Source organism: Orcinus orca, chromosome 3, assembly GCF_937001465.1.
Source record: "Orcinus orca chromosome 3, mOrcOrc1.1, whole genome shotgun sequence".
In the NCBI taxonomy this organism is placed as follows: domain Eukaryota; kingdom Metazoa; phylum Chordata; class Mammalia; order Artiodactyla; family Delphinidae; genus Orcinus; species Orcinus orca.
This window is the reverse complement of record NC_064561.1, coordinates 6,592,694-6,607,214: the sequence shown is the minus strand read 5'-3', so window position 1 is coordinate 6,607,214 and position 14,521 is coordinate 6,592,694. Positions and strand designations below refer to the sequence as shown.

Below are 14,521 nucleotides of genomic sequence, written 5' to 3'. Positions count from 1 at the left end.
GTTTGAGACTCGGGGCTTTTATCAGAGACTCAGCTTCGTCGGGGACGGGGGGCGGGGGGCGGGGTGTTCCCTGGTGTCAGGCCAGGAAGGGCTTTATTTTCCTCAGGTGCCCAAGCCCCGCTAGCCCGCCACCTGCCCCCCGCCTCCGCCCCGGGCTGGTCCCCGTGAAGCAGGTGGGCAGACCAGGCCTAACCGCCTCTCAGCAGCGCCGCAAACCTCCTGACTGACCTGAGCCCCCAGCCCAGGCCCTGGCCCCGGGGCAGCTCCGAGGAGGTGATGCACAAGAGGTGGGCCGCACCCCAGCCCCCAATCTGAAGAGGAGGAAGAGTCCCCCCACCCCCACCCCCATGTGCCACAGCGATTCCCTCTGCTCCACGGAGGCCCCTCCCCCAGAGGGCGGGGCAGGATCCCTGCTCTCAGAGGCGCCCGGCAGGAACCCCCACACGCCTGGCCCCCTGCTGCCATGGTAACGGCGCCTGCAGAGGCCGCAGGACCCAAGCACAATCTTCCAGAGCGCTTGTGGCGACAGGGAAGCAGGCCTCAGGGTGCTGGGCGTAGTTCATTCTAACTCAAGTGGCCCACGTGCGTGGAGGGAGTTGGTGGGAGGGGGGCGGCGAGAGCAGCCAGGGCACGGGGGCTTCAATCTGGCTCCCCGAGGATGCCCTGCTCCACCCGACCTGCTGAATCCAGAGCTGGGGGGTCAGGGCCCTTGAACACCCGAGTGTGAGGAGCGCTGGCGCTGAGCAATGCTCCAATTCCCCGAGAGTCCAGCTGCCGCTAGGATGCCCCCAAGCCCAGGAAGAGGAGAGGCTGCTCAGGGAGGAAAGGCGGCCTGGACACCTGGACGCCAGGGATGGTGGGAGATGATCGCTCCTCCAGTCGAGCCCCACTCACCTCCGCAGGGAGGAAATGAGAGACAGGGACAGCAGAACACCGGTTCCAGGTTTAATGGAGGCTGGGGAAGGTGCTGCACTGCTGCTTAGAGAGGGCCCCCAAGCAGCAGGCAGCCCGGGCCCCAGGCGGAGCGTTTGCTTTTTGCAACCCAATAGAGGGAGGTGGCAAAACCAGAAATAACTCAAGGCCCTCCTGCCCCCCCCCCCGTCCTGGACCTGGGGGGACACAGGGGGCGGCTCAGCTAGCCAGGCCTTCTCTTTGGGACAGGTCACCCCCAGCCCTTGGATGTGGAAGCCCGGCGAGCCTCTCCACCCCGCGCCCTTCTGAAGTCAATTCCTAAAGGGGAGGCGAGTCTGGCAGGGAGCCCCCGGTGGTGAAGAGCCCCCCTCCCAGCCATTTTGGGATCAATAAATACTGTGTGACACGAGCAGGGAGGGGTGCCCGCTGGTCAGCGGCAGCAGGGAGCGGAGTCTGCGCACCCGGCCACCCTGCCCCGCACCCACCCGGGCGGGGGCGGGGTGTGTGTGCGGCGGGCCTGGGCCGTCCACGCCCCTCACTCCGTGCGCAGGATGATGTGGATGCCGGAATCCGTGAACACGGGCCCGCTCATCTCCCCTGTCCGCAGTGCAAAGGAGGCGTCTTCAAACGGCTTCTGCATCTGACCTGGGGAAGGAAGCATGAGGGATGGCAGGTGGGGGGTCAAGACCCGGGCTGCATGCCAGGACCAGGCAGGGCAGGCAGATGGGGCTCCCGCCTGCACCCCCGGGCGCTCATTTGGACTCATCTGTCACGTGCTTTAGGGCCCGGTCACAGTGGCGAGGGGGGCCCAGCTGAGGGCAGCAGGGCAATTAGGGAGGCCCCGGGAAGGCTGAGGACAGCAAGTGAGGGATGAGGGCAGAGCTGCGGTCTCTGCCGCGCATGTAGAGACGCGTTCTAGGGATGAACTGGTCTCCCTGTGCCGGTCCCCAGCCCCTGCCACACTGTCTGTCTCCCTTGCCTCCTGGGGCGGGCAGGCGGTCCACAGACCCTTGCTGGCTCCCCGACACCCCTCGCCCCATCCTGGGCCCCTCCCCGATGCTCTGTAGACCCCAGGGATGGAGTGGGAAGGAGGCGGAGGCCTGGTTCCCTCCGCCCCTCCCTTTCCACAGCCCCAGCTGGAGATGCCTGAACTCGGGGTTGCTGATCTGACCCCCTCCTCCCCTCACCCCTGGTTTCCCCACCCATGAGGGCGGGGCAGGGGATGCTGGGGGACATGCCCTGGGGCTCTAAGGGGCCCCAGCCTTACACCTCCAACAGGAGGAGAGGAAAATGGCAGCAAGTACCCACCTTGGTGGGCCCGTGATGGGGACAACTGAGCAGAGAGACACACGGATGGACTCCCCACCGCAAGAGAGAATGTCACCGGGGAGAAGGCTCTGCGGCCACGACCCCCAGCAGGGCGGCCTCTGAAGCCTGAGGGAGGGACTTTGCTGCCACCTGGTGGACTCCAAAGGCCCATGCGACAGGCGTTACCCCTCCCGATCTCTAGGTGGTGGGCGGGCGCTGGTGGGTCAGAGGGTCCTGCCGGGGTTTGGTGGTGCCCATTCCTCGCGCACCTCTGCTGAAGGCACCCAGGTCTCCCCTGGCCTTGGCGGAGCTGCAGTCACTGAACTGTGAGGCCAGAGATTCAAAGTCCTCTTCTCCCGACTTAATCTTCTGGATGTAGCCTGCAAGGGGGACACACAGGGAGACCTCCCCGTCAGGGGTGGGGCGGGGCAGAGGGCTCCAGGGAGGGCGGCACTCCACTCAGAAAGTGCCTTTCACATGCATGCACACCGTGACCCTGTGGTGACCGCAACAGCCAGCTGGTCTCACGTCCCATCCCAATACCGCCCGCTGTGTCACTCCCCACCACACATACACTCAGCAACATACAATGAACAGAGCATGGCCTCTTCCTACCCTCACACATACTCTGAGAAAATCTACCCCCCAGGCCCTTCTGGGGAGGACAGCAGAAGACAGAAGTTACAAAGGGACACTGGGACCCAGGGGTCCCCCAAGAGCCCCAGGGCAGTGGTGGAAGCCCCAGTGGAGAGTTTTCTAGAGGCTTCTAGGAGAAAGGCAGGAGGCCAGGGCGCCAGCCCAACTCTGCCACAGGAGACGGCTGGGTCCTCAGCTGTCTCATCTGTCCAAAGTGTGAGGAAGGCCAGGGCCGCTTACTGGGGCATCGTGAAGAGACCCAGCGGCGGCCTAGCCGGGGCTCGGGAAGGGACACGCGTCATTCCCACAGACTGCGCCCCAGAGACAGCAGGGTGTGTTGGTAGTGCACCAGATTCACCCTCTGTGCAGCCCAAACTGTCCCCATTGGGTACCGATTCTCCCCGGAGGGACAGGGAGGCCGGGCTGATGGGAGGGAAGGAAAAGGATGACTGAGGCGAAGGGCTCCCAGCAGAGGGCGCCAGGGGGCAGCACCGAGCACCTGTGTGACTCTCCCAGACCCTGCGTGTGCGGGGGTAGGAAAGGGCCGCCAGCCACTCTCCTGAGTCCAGGCAGGAGCCTTTGGAGCAAGAACCCATCCTGTCCTCCCCAGACCACCACCGGACAGCCCCTTGCCTCGAGCTAGGCCTACGTTGGCTTCCCTGACAGCCACTCTCCTGGGGGGCATTATCCCTGAGGCCCCTGGGGGGACCTGGGACCACGCACCACCCCCAGCTTAGCGACGGGACACCAGCCCACGCTGGATGTGAGAGGCACCCTGTCACACCCACCGGTGGGTTTCTGAACTCCATGGTGACACCTCTGCCCGTTGCTCCTGTCTGACCTAAACGAGGCTGTGACACACCTGGTACCTGTCTGAGCACCACAGTGACACCGCGGATTAATCTACCTGGTGCTCTGAGGCCCAGACACGCAGCCAGGCCATCTGCCTTATGAGCGGCTGGTGCAAACTTCACCTCGGCCCATGGGTCTCCGACTCCTGTCCGACCTCAACATCACTGGTATCCATCTATCTCCCTGGAACGACGGTGACAGCACACCTATCACTCCCCGCCCACCCCCGTCTCACTGCATGTCACAGCAGCAACTGCGTGTCCCGGCATCTGATCTGCACGGCTGCTTCCACGGCTGTCCCGGTAACCCCTGCCTCCCCCGTGTCCCTGTCACTCTCGCTCTGTCCTCACCGTCCCTTTGCTTCTGAGCCTCAACTGTCAGCCATTTGCCAGCAGGCCACAGTGCCCCGCAGCACAGTGCCCGGCACAGACAGACGCCTTGACAAATGGCCCTTGCTGTCACCATCCTGTTCCCTCTTCCGTGTGGGCTGTGCCAGCCGCTGATGAGGCTGCCCCTACTTCTCTCTGACCTGCCCATCCCTGGTCCTCCTCGCCCGCACCTCGCAGTCTGCGCTGGCCGTCACCGTGGCGCGCCGCCTGGTCAGGCAGGCTCTCTGTCGGATGCGACACAAGCCCCACCCTCTGTGGACTGCACGCATGCTGCAGTGGCTTCTGCCGTAATGCTCTGCTGTGCTCTCTACACCGCCCTGGGGCTGCCAGGTAGGTGATCCCCCTGTGCCAGACGCATTCACAGGTGACTGCGATCTGAACCGGATGTCACTAGGATACCCCTCCTCTACCTCCTCCTCTCCCTGGATTCTGGTTGTGCCCTCAGCCTCACCCGGGCAGCACCAGGATATCTCCTCTCTCTTCTGTCCGGACCTCAGTAACACCAGCCAGGGAATCCTGAGTGCACAGTGCTCCCCAGTGCACCTGCCCGCCTCCAGGTACCTTGGCGGGCACTGCTGCACATGCCCAGCACTTGGGGAGTCGGGCCCAGCCCTGAGCCCTGCACAAGCACCCCCCTGCTGCATCCTCCAGCAGCTGGAGCTGTGGGCACAGTGGCAGGGAACCCCTGAGAGTAGGTGGCCTGGCCAAGGTGTGCACACAGTGCATGTGTGTAAGCAACAGCAGCCTAAAGACTGATAAAAGCCAAGCGTTTGCCCCCCAATAGTTTTTTGTTTTTGTTTTTGTTTTTGCGGTACGCGGCCCTCTCACTGTTGTGGCCTCTCCTGTTGTGGAGCACAGGCTCCAGACGCGCAGGCTCAGCGGCCATGGCTCACGGGCCCAGCTGCTCCGCGGCATGTGGGATCCTCCCGGACCGGGGCACGAACCCGTGTCCCCTGCATCGGCAGGCGGACTCTCAACCACTGCGCCACCAGAGAAGCCCTGTTTGTTTGTTTTTTGGGGGTTTATCTGGCCAGCCGCATGGCTTGTGGGATCTTAGTTCACTGGGTCCTTAGCAGTGAAAGCGGAGTCCTAACCACTGAAATGCCAAAGAATTCCCATGTCCCCCATAGTTCATAGCACCCAAAACTTCCTCTGAGCAGCCAACTGTCTCAGAAAATATTCTGCTTGGATAGGAGCCTGAAATGATTTTGTTTAAAGAAACAACGCTTCCTTCCTGAGCTTTCCTTTCAAAAGCTGACCTTCAGGGGTCTGGCCATAAGTCAGGATGCAAGGCTACATTCAGAACTCCCTGTGTCCCCTCAGCTCAGTCTTACACCCCCCATGGTGTCCCGCCCAGTCTTGCCCACCCCCGCCCCCCACCTCTCAGCCTTTGCTTAACCTTTGTTTAATCGTCTCTTCCCACCCGAAGCTCACCTGCTGTCCTCTGGTCTCACCCAGGAGTCTCCCTAAGCCCTCACTAGGCGAGGTGCCTCCCTGGGCCCTGCATTTACCCCTTTCCTGTTTGTGCGTCTGTTGCCGCCTCACACGGGGAGGACAGGGACCAGGTCAGCCTTGCTCACTGCTGTGTCCCCAGCTCCCCGTGCTGTGCACTGAACAGGTGTTCACTAATGTTGAAGGAATTCGTGAATAAATGAGACAGAAACAGGTCATGGGGAAGGAGAGAGAGGGATCCACCACTGGGTTCTGTAGATGGAAATGCTGGAATCTCATGCCTTTTTTCTGTGAACCTCAGGCTCAAATGCTACAGAGGAGGCAAGAAAGGAAGTGCAAACCAGACACCCTGGGCTGCTCTCAGCAATGCCCTGCCTCACCTGACCGGCAACACCCCCTACCCAGACAGCGTCCATCTAACCCTCACCCAACGGGGCAGCTGAGGCAGAGCAGGGTAGATTGTGGACCCCAACTACTGTGTTCGGATCCCAGCTCTACCGATCCTGAGCTCTGCAACCCTGGTACGTGACTTCGTCTCTTGGAGCTTCACTTGCCTGGTCTGTAAAATGGGCTAATTATCAGCTCTGACCTTGGAGGGCTGCTGTGAAGGGTAAAGGAATTACTGCCAGAACAGTGCCTGGTGCAGAGTGAGCCCCTGACAATTACTAGCTGTCAGTCCATAAATAATACAGGTTGAATGTTTATGTCCCTCCAGAATTCATATATTGAAACCCTAACCATCCAATGTGATATTTGGACATAGGGCCTTTGCTGAAGTAATTAAGGTTGAGTGGTAAGGGAGGGGCCCTGATCTGACAGGATTAGTGTCCTTTTAAGAAGAGACACCAAAAAGCTCTCTCTCTCTTTCCCCACTGCATGCACTGAGGTAAGGCCTTGTGAGCACACAAAAGGTGGCTGTCTGCAAGCCAAGGAGAGAGGCCTCAGAAGAAAACAAACCTGTCGATACCTTGATCTTGGACTTCCAGCCTCCAGAACTGTGAGAAATAAATGTCACCCAGCCTCTGGTATTCTGTCATAGCAGCCTGAGCTGCACCATAATTATTTCAGGGAAAGTGAGTGAACAAACGGACTGGTCTCTGACTCTAAAAAGGTTTAGATGGGACCTCCCTGGAGGTTCAGTGGTTAAGACTCTGAGCTTCCAATGCAGGGTGTGTGGGTTCTACCCCTGGTCGGGGAACTAAGATCCCACATGCTGCACAGCACGGCCAGAAAAAATAAAAAGGTTTAGAGACAAACTAGGGAAGGGGCCTGGACAGGGAAAAACGTGACAGGATTAGGTCTGCCTTCCTTCAAGGCCCAAATCCCAGCAGGGGGTGCCTAGAGAGGCCAGACACCCAGCCTGAAACCAGCAGGCTAGAAGGGAGCCACCCACCTTGGGTGGGGACACTGGGCCAAAGGTGCTCACCGACCCTCAGGCCCTGGGCACAGTTACATGTAGGGGGGGGCTGCTGCTCACATCAGGGCCTCCCTGGGACCCTCAGGCCCTGGGCATGTGGGGCTGGAGGGATGGGAGTAGGCAGGGAGGGCTTCTCCATGGCCTGGCTTCCTTACACAAGGACACTGGCAATGACAGGCAGCCGGTACCCAGATCCCTGACAAGCCTGTGGCCGCAGCCCAGCAGCTGCAGAGGAGCCAGCACTGGGAAAAGGAGCCTCAGCAGAAAATGTGGACACACTGCCGGCAGCCTGTCCCCTCGGGGCAACTGGGGAGCACAGGACCTAAAATCGAACTGACAGACCCAGGCTGCCAGCTGCAGAGTGTGCCGCCCAAATCCTGGTCTCTTTATCACCTGGAACAAGCCCATGACGAGAACAGGGGAGGGGGGACAACATCCACTTTCACGAAAGAGAAAACCAAGCCCAGGCGCCCAATGCTTGCTGATGTGCCACACAAGTGTTTGGTTACCGAGTGCACCATGGCCCGGGCCATCTCACTGCTCCCTCGTAATGACCCTCGAGGGGGCCTGCCTCAGGCCAAGGTCACTGGAGGGTCTGCACGCTAAACCCACCAGGCCTCCCACGTCCTGGCCCAGAGCTCCACCCATGGGCCATGGGGAAGCAGCAGGGAGCTCTTGGTAGGCGGAAGCCTTGTCCAGACCATGGTGCCCACCGCACACTCCTAAATGACTGGGGTCGAGGCTCTGCTGTGTAGACAGGAAGCGTCTGACACTGAGCCCATTGCTCTGCTGAGCATTCAGCTGCTGGCTGGCCCCTGGATCTTCATGGCCACCCTGTCCCTATCCTACAGATGAGGCAACTGAGGCTCCGAGAGTAAAGACACTTGCTTGAAGCTACACCGCTGGCACCAAGATCCATCTCTGTGTGACTCCAGGGCTGGGCCACACTGGTTCTGACCTTACCCCACCCCTGCCCCTCTAATCCATCACCCTATCCTCCCGATTCTGCCTCCTAAATCTCTCTAGAATCTACTCTACCTGCTTCCTACCTGCCCCAAGTTCAAGTCACAGTGTTTCTAGTTGAAATTCCTCCCACAGCTTCCACCAGGCCCTCTGGCACAGGCAGGCATGTCGGACCCCTGCTAACACTCCCGAGTGTGCACTGACTTAAGGCTAGGCCCCAGGGCCCAGCTGCTTACTGGGCACACCGCCAGACACCCCTTCCCAAGACCCAGGCTGACCTCAGCACCGCCAGGCTCCCACTGCAGTGTGAGCCCCACCAGACACATCCCTGTCCATTCTAGAGATGGGTTGGGGGGCATCCTCACCTGCCACTCCCAGGCAGTCCCCAGGGCCCAACAGCTTTCCTTCCACGTGATGCTCAGATATCCCCATGTCCACCTGCCATCTCTGGCCAGGACTGTCGCAAGGGCTTCTGTCTCTGGCCTGCTGCTCTGCTGAATCCAGGTCCTCTCACGGTTGCCTTGCCAACGTCTCTTCCTCAGACCCTCAGATTTAGTGAGTCCCTCCCCAGACTGTGCCTCTTCCCAACCCCCTCAACCAGTGACGGCACCTCCTCTGCTCAACCTCCAAGTGCCCATCACCTCTTGCTCACTCTCATGTGGTTCGGAAGCCTCAGAACAGGGACCCCTCTAGGAGCTAGGAGGACCCAAGAGGTCATCTCGTGATTCCTCCGGGTTTTCTGCCACGTCCTCTTCCCCTGGGGCCGCCAGACCCCACTCATTGCTCACAGCTCACCGCTGGTCCAGCCAGCCTGGGCCCTGGGCCTTCTGGCTTTCTTGGTCTGTCACCCTCCAGCCACACGGCTCTTTCCTAAAAGCCAGCACCACAGGGCCCCCCTCCCAGTCACACGTGGCCATGTGTTTCCTGCGGTCTCTGGGAAAGGACCCAAACTCTTGGCCTCACTCTGAGCCGTCCTCCACCTGGCTGGGACCTGCCCTTGAAGGGTCTCATCCCTCTTCAGTCCCCTGCACAGCCTTCCCCTGAGTCCTACCTACAGCCTAGCCACAGGCCTTCATTTCTGCCACTTCCTCTGCCAGGGATCCTTCTCGCTTCCTCCTGATTCAGGAAACCAGGCTGCGAGCAATGCCGTGGGCCAGGCTTTGTGTTGGGTGGCAGGAATACAGTGGGGAAAGAGACAGATCCAGTCCCTGCCCTCACGGAGCTCAGGAGGTGAGCTCTTTGAATCTGCCTTCAAGATTCTGTGGAAGAGCTTGGCTCTGCTCTACAAGGCTGGGAGGTAGGAGGCTAAGAGGTGCTATTTATCAGGTGCCAGACACTCTATGGGGGGTGTAGGTGTGGGCAGAGGTGTGTTTAAGAATATCCCACAGGCCAGGGACTCTCCTGGTGGCGCAGTGGTTAAGAATCCACCTGCCAAGGCAGGGGACACGGGTTTGATCCCTGGTCCGGAAGATCCCACACGCCACAAAGCAACTAAGCCCATGCGCCACAACTACTGAGCCCGTGTGCCACAACTACTGAAACCCGCGCACCTAGAGCCTGTGCTCCGCAACAAGAGAAGCCACCACAATGAGAAGCCCGCGCACCGCAACAAACAGTAGCCTCTGCTCGCTGCAACTAGAGAAAGCCCATGCGCAGCAACGAAGACCCAACACAACCAGAAATAAATAAATAATAACTGAAAAAAATAAAATAAAATCCCACTGGCCAAGTACCAGACCAGTGATGTCATAGCAAAACAACAGCCAATATGGACTGATCATGCCAGGGCTGTGCTAATAACAACCATCATAATCGCCACCAGCAATTACAGAACATTTACTAGATGCCAAGGCTGTTATTCATGCTTTACTGCATTAGGTCAGAGTCTTCCCAAGTACCCTATGCAGTGGGTCCTATTATCATAACTCTCATTTTACAAGTGAAAAGATCGAGGCTCTGAGATGTTAAGTAACATGCTCAAGGTCACATAGCCAGGACCTGGCAGAGCTGGATGGGCACTCAGGCTATTTGGGCATGGGAGAGAGATGGGTTATGTGGGGTTGGAGGGCCCAGGAGGGGTCTGGGATCTCTGGTGAGAGAGGCTGAGTGGATGATGAAACCACACGTGTGATCCAGACCAGCACTGTCCAACAGAACTTCCTGCAAGGATGGAAACATTCTCTATCTGTGCTGTCCGAGATGGCAGCCACTAGCCACATGTGGCTACTGAACAGTGTGCCCAGTGTGACTGAGGACCCAATCTTTAATATGACTCAAATTTAATTAATTTAAATGGAAATAACCACATGTAGGTGGTGGTGGCCACACTGGACAGCTGTAGACCAGGGTGCTGCAAACTATGTCCCATGGGTCAAATCCTGCTGTTTTTGTAAATAAAGTTTTATTGGCACACAGCCGCACCCATCTGTTTACATATCATCTATGGCTGCTATGGAGTTACCAAGCAGAGCTGACAGAGACTGTATGGCCCGCAAAACCTAAAATATTTACCATCTGGCCTTTTCAGAAAAAGTTTCCTATTGACTGCTGCTCTAGACTGTGGAGGAAACACAGAACAGAACGAGGAACAGCCTCCTCCTTCAGGGCAGAGTTAATTCACCGACTCTACCTTTCCAACCTGCCTCCTGACCCATCCATACATGTGCCCCAGGACCCTGCTTGATGATACTACTCTCAAGGATAGCTCCCACTGAATGAGGACCCACTGTGTGCCACGTACTTTCTCATCTCACTGAGCTTTCACGATGGCCCTTGGAGGCAGGTATATGATGATGCCCATTTTACAGAGGTGAAAACTGAGTCTCAAGGAAGCAACGTGAATGTCCCAAAGTCAAGGAGCTTATAGTGGCATGGCTACTGTCTGAACCCAGGTCTGCCAGCCCCAAGGTTGGGTCCTCCACCCCTACCCTGGCTCACCCTCAAATACCAGCTGGAGAGGAAAAGGAGAGGCAGCCGTGGGAGGCAGGCTTGAGGCACTTCCAGGTCTGTCAAGGCCACAGCTGACAGCTGAGCAAGCTGGGGTCGAGAGTCTGGCATGATTTCTACAAGGCCCAGTCTGGCCCCTGGGGAGAGGGACCTGCCCCCCGCCGGCCCCCAGACCCTGTCTCCACCTCTGCTCACCATTGATCAGCTCCAGAGCCTCCTCCTTGGTCCGGGTGATCTTCTCCTGCCGCCAGGACGAGGGCCGCCGCGACTGGCTGTGCTTGACCAGCAGGTGTGAGCAGCGGACCCTGGCGGGCTCCCCTTGTCCATTTTTGCCGCCGCCAGTGCTATTGCCACTCGGCCGCTCCCACTGGCTGGCGTTAGTGATGTGATTGAAGTAGTACACCCGGCCTGGAAGAGGGGGGAGTGGAATTCAGCTGGGACCTGCTCAGAGGACACCACCGTAAGGCCGTGATAAGGGACTGGCCAATGAGATGCCTCCATTCAGCCAACCCACTGCTGTCCACCAGTGCCACCAGGTCTTAGCGAGCTAACATTCTAGGTGGGGGCAGACAGACACCAAACAAGCAATAAGACCACGTTATAACTTCAGTCATTCATAACTTCAAGGGGGAAAATAACCCCAGGTGAGGAAGAAAGGTTCCAAGCGTGCACTCAGCAGCCAGACCGCCCGTTCAAATCTGCCACTCTGCCACTCACTCACTGTATGATCAACCTTCCCTGGGCCTCGGTTTTCTCACCTGTAAAATGGAGATAACGGCAATACCTGCCTGAAGGGTTGCTGTAAGGGCTGTATGAGTTCATATCTGTAACGTCCTTAGGATAGCACCTGGCACACATTAGGAGTGTGGTAGCAACTATTATGTCCATTTTATAGACCACAAAACTAAGCAACATTTCCTGGGTGTTTACTCTGCTCCAGGCACATGTGGGGGAGGCAGGAACTGTACCCATGTGCGTCAGACACAAAAGCTCTGCTCTTTTCCCCTACCCAGTGTACTCTGCTGCAGAACTGGGGGCCAGCATTACTGGGACCAGATGTTACCCAGAGACTAAGGAGCATGGAGTGAGGGCCGCAAACAATAAGCTTGAAGTAGGACCCAGCAGAGATAGGCTGTCATCCCAGGGGCAGAGAGTTTGCCTGGGTTACGTGGAGGACTTGTGCCCACCAATGTGAAGGGATGGATGTCACCCACGGGGAACACTGTTAGGGTTGCACTGGGAAGAAATGGAGGGAGTGGGGGCCCAGGATTGAGCAGAGCATCAGCTTCATGCTGCAGGTCACAGCCAGGGCTGCAGCAGGGTGGGTGACAGCTGAGCCACTGACTGCCTCTAACACCTTGGCAATGGGCTCCATCTCCCTGAACCTCAGTTTTCTCATCTGAAAAGTGGGGGTGAGGTGAGAGAATAAGGACATCAAACCTCATGGGGTTAATGTGGAGAGTCGATGATGATGTATGCAAAGTGCTCACCAGAGCTCCTGGCGTTCAATAAGTCGGAATTCTTACTGCGACTGTGATTACTGTGAGCTCTGGTCCAGCAGAGTGAAACACTGGACGTCAGTGTATCTCAGTGGTTTGCAGTAAGAAGGGCAGGGGGCTGTGGAGTCAGACTGACTGGATTCTAACCCAGCCCCCACCCCCCGAAATGAATGACCTTGAGCGAGTTCCTTCAGTTTTCTGGCCTCAGTTTCCTGACCTGCAAAATGGGAGTAATAACTACCTACCTTCCAGAATTGCAGCCAATCAGAGAAAGAAAACACCTAGCTTGGCACTGAGATAAACGTGCCCTATTATTGACATTATTATTGGGGGAAAAGCCTTAAATCGGGTCCCGGAGCACGGGGGGATGTTCTCAGGCAGAATACCACCGGGCGGATATCGCAAACTCAGAATTAGGTATGGATGGCAGTAGGCATGTTAGCAGTAGGAGGTTGTGGACCCGAGGCCGAGCAACCCTGGGGCCCCGCCCTGAGCATGAGGTTGGGGTGTCCTCCCCCAGGGGTGCCCCCTGGGCCCAGCGGGGTGCAAAGACCTTCTCCCCGGACGTCACGTGCATTAGGCCGAAAGAAAGGTGTCAGATCGGCAGGGCCAGGGCCATCGTCTGAGAGAGTGCCGAGGGATCACCGTCCCCCTATCACCCCGGCAGTGCGAGGGGCCTCTCCGGCCCCGCCCCTTGCCTCAGTTTCCTCACGGTTCCCCACTCCTCAGGCTCGCAGCCCCCACTGGGTGAGCCGGGCCGTCACCCTGGGACGACGCGGAGGAGCCAAGACCCCACGGCAATCGAGGGGCGGCGCCGCGCCCGAGGGGCGAGCTCGAGCCCTGCTTCCGCGGGCCCTCGCGGCCCCGCCCCAGCCCCGACCCCCACGGCACCTGAGCTGCGGCTCATGCGCTTCTCCCAGCCGGGCGGCAGCTTCTCCTCGTCCGCCATCTTCCCTCCTGCCGCAGAGCCCGCTCCGCCTCCGCCGCACCGCCTCTGCCGCCCGCGCCTGCCCACCGCCGCTGCCGATTGGATGGGCCCGCCCCGCACCGGGGTCTAGCGACGACACTCATTGGACACCCCAACTGTCCGGACGGGCTCTCTGGCTTCCTATTGAGCAGAAGCGGGGGTGGGCGGGACCCCACACGGTTTTACCTGGGCCCCGCCCCCGGTCGGCCTCACCCAGGCCCCGCCCTCCTCCTTTCCTCGGCCCCTAAGTGGTGGGAAAGGGACACGAGCCCTCCTTGTCAACGCCCTTTGCCGAGCTTCAAAGAAGTCCTCACCTCTCCTTTGCGTCCTTCGCCGCAGAGCTCATCCGATTGGCTACTGCAGCAGCAATTCCCGCCTTCCTAAGCCGTACCCGGAGGGCTGCAGCTCCCCATGCGGAAGTGTCTGGTTTGTATGGAGGTAACTGCAGCAGAGAAGGTTCTTGGCAGAGGCTGTGCTGCCTTTGCTGTTGCCATAGCAACGCAGTTACCTTGGTGATGAACAGCTAGGAACCCAGAAGCCTAAATTTGGCTCCTGCATCCTCCGTCTTCCCACCTGTTTCCTCCAGATGTCCAAAGCTAGCCCACCTCCTTTTAATTTTTTGTGCAAGTCTCTTTCCCTATGCTACTGACCCATGACCCAAGCACCTTACATTTCCGTTGGAGTCTACTTTACTTCACCTATTTCCTCCCAGTCTGGCTCCTGCCTCCGTCCTGGGTGACTAGTGGGTGTTGGCATTGCCATTCAGATGGGAGGCGCGGATGGAAGGATGATGAGCTCAGTTTGAGTCAATTTATTTTTTTAATTTATTTTTTATTTAAGTATAGTTGAATGAGTCAATTTAAAATTAAGTCTGTGGCACTCGTGGGACACTGAGGAGGTGGTTGGAGACCTAGGGCTGGAGATAGACATGGGAGTCAAGACACCAACAGGGAAGAGTTCAACTACAGTTCATCTATAGCACAGGCCCTTACATAACCGTTAAAAAGAATGAGGTGTAATGACATGAAACACAGGGAAACATGTCTATGACAAATTATAGAGGCAGGATGGGAATTGAAGGTTAAGAGCACTCAGGAGCCAGATTGCTTTAGATTCAAAGCCTGGCTCTACCATTTGCTATGACCTTGAACAAATTACTTAACTTGTGCACTTCAGCTTC

The 14,521-nt window shown here is 58.2% G+C and overlaps 1 protein-coding gene across 2 annotated transcripts; it reads right to left on the bottom strand.

Moving 5' to 3' along the window:
• Positions 1-932: 932 nt before the first annotated feature.
• Positions 933-13,372, bottom strand: PIN1 (peptidylprolyl cis/trans isomerase, NIMA-interacting 1). Of its 2 annotated transcripts, none has more exons than XM_004277336.3 (4): positions 13,266-13,372; positions 11,071-11,283; positions 2,490-2,600; positions 933-1,557 (listed from the first exon to the last, which is right to left on the bottom strand). In XM_004277336.3, the coding sequence occupies exons 1-4, from the start codon at positions 13,321-13,323 to the stop codon at positions 1,448-1,450; spliced, it is 492 nt and encodes a 163-aa protein (XP_004277384.1). In that variant the 5' UTR covers positions 13,324-13,372; the 3' UTR covers positions 933-1,447. The 2 variants fall into 2 exon arrangements, with proteins under 2 accessions (XP_004277384.1, XP_033256924.1); XM_033401033.2 differs by lacking the exon at positions 13,266-13,372 and adding an exon at positions 11,634-13,242.
• Positions 13,373-14,521: the final 1,149 nt, after the last annotated feature.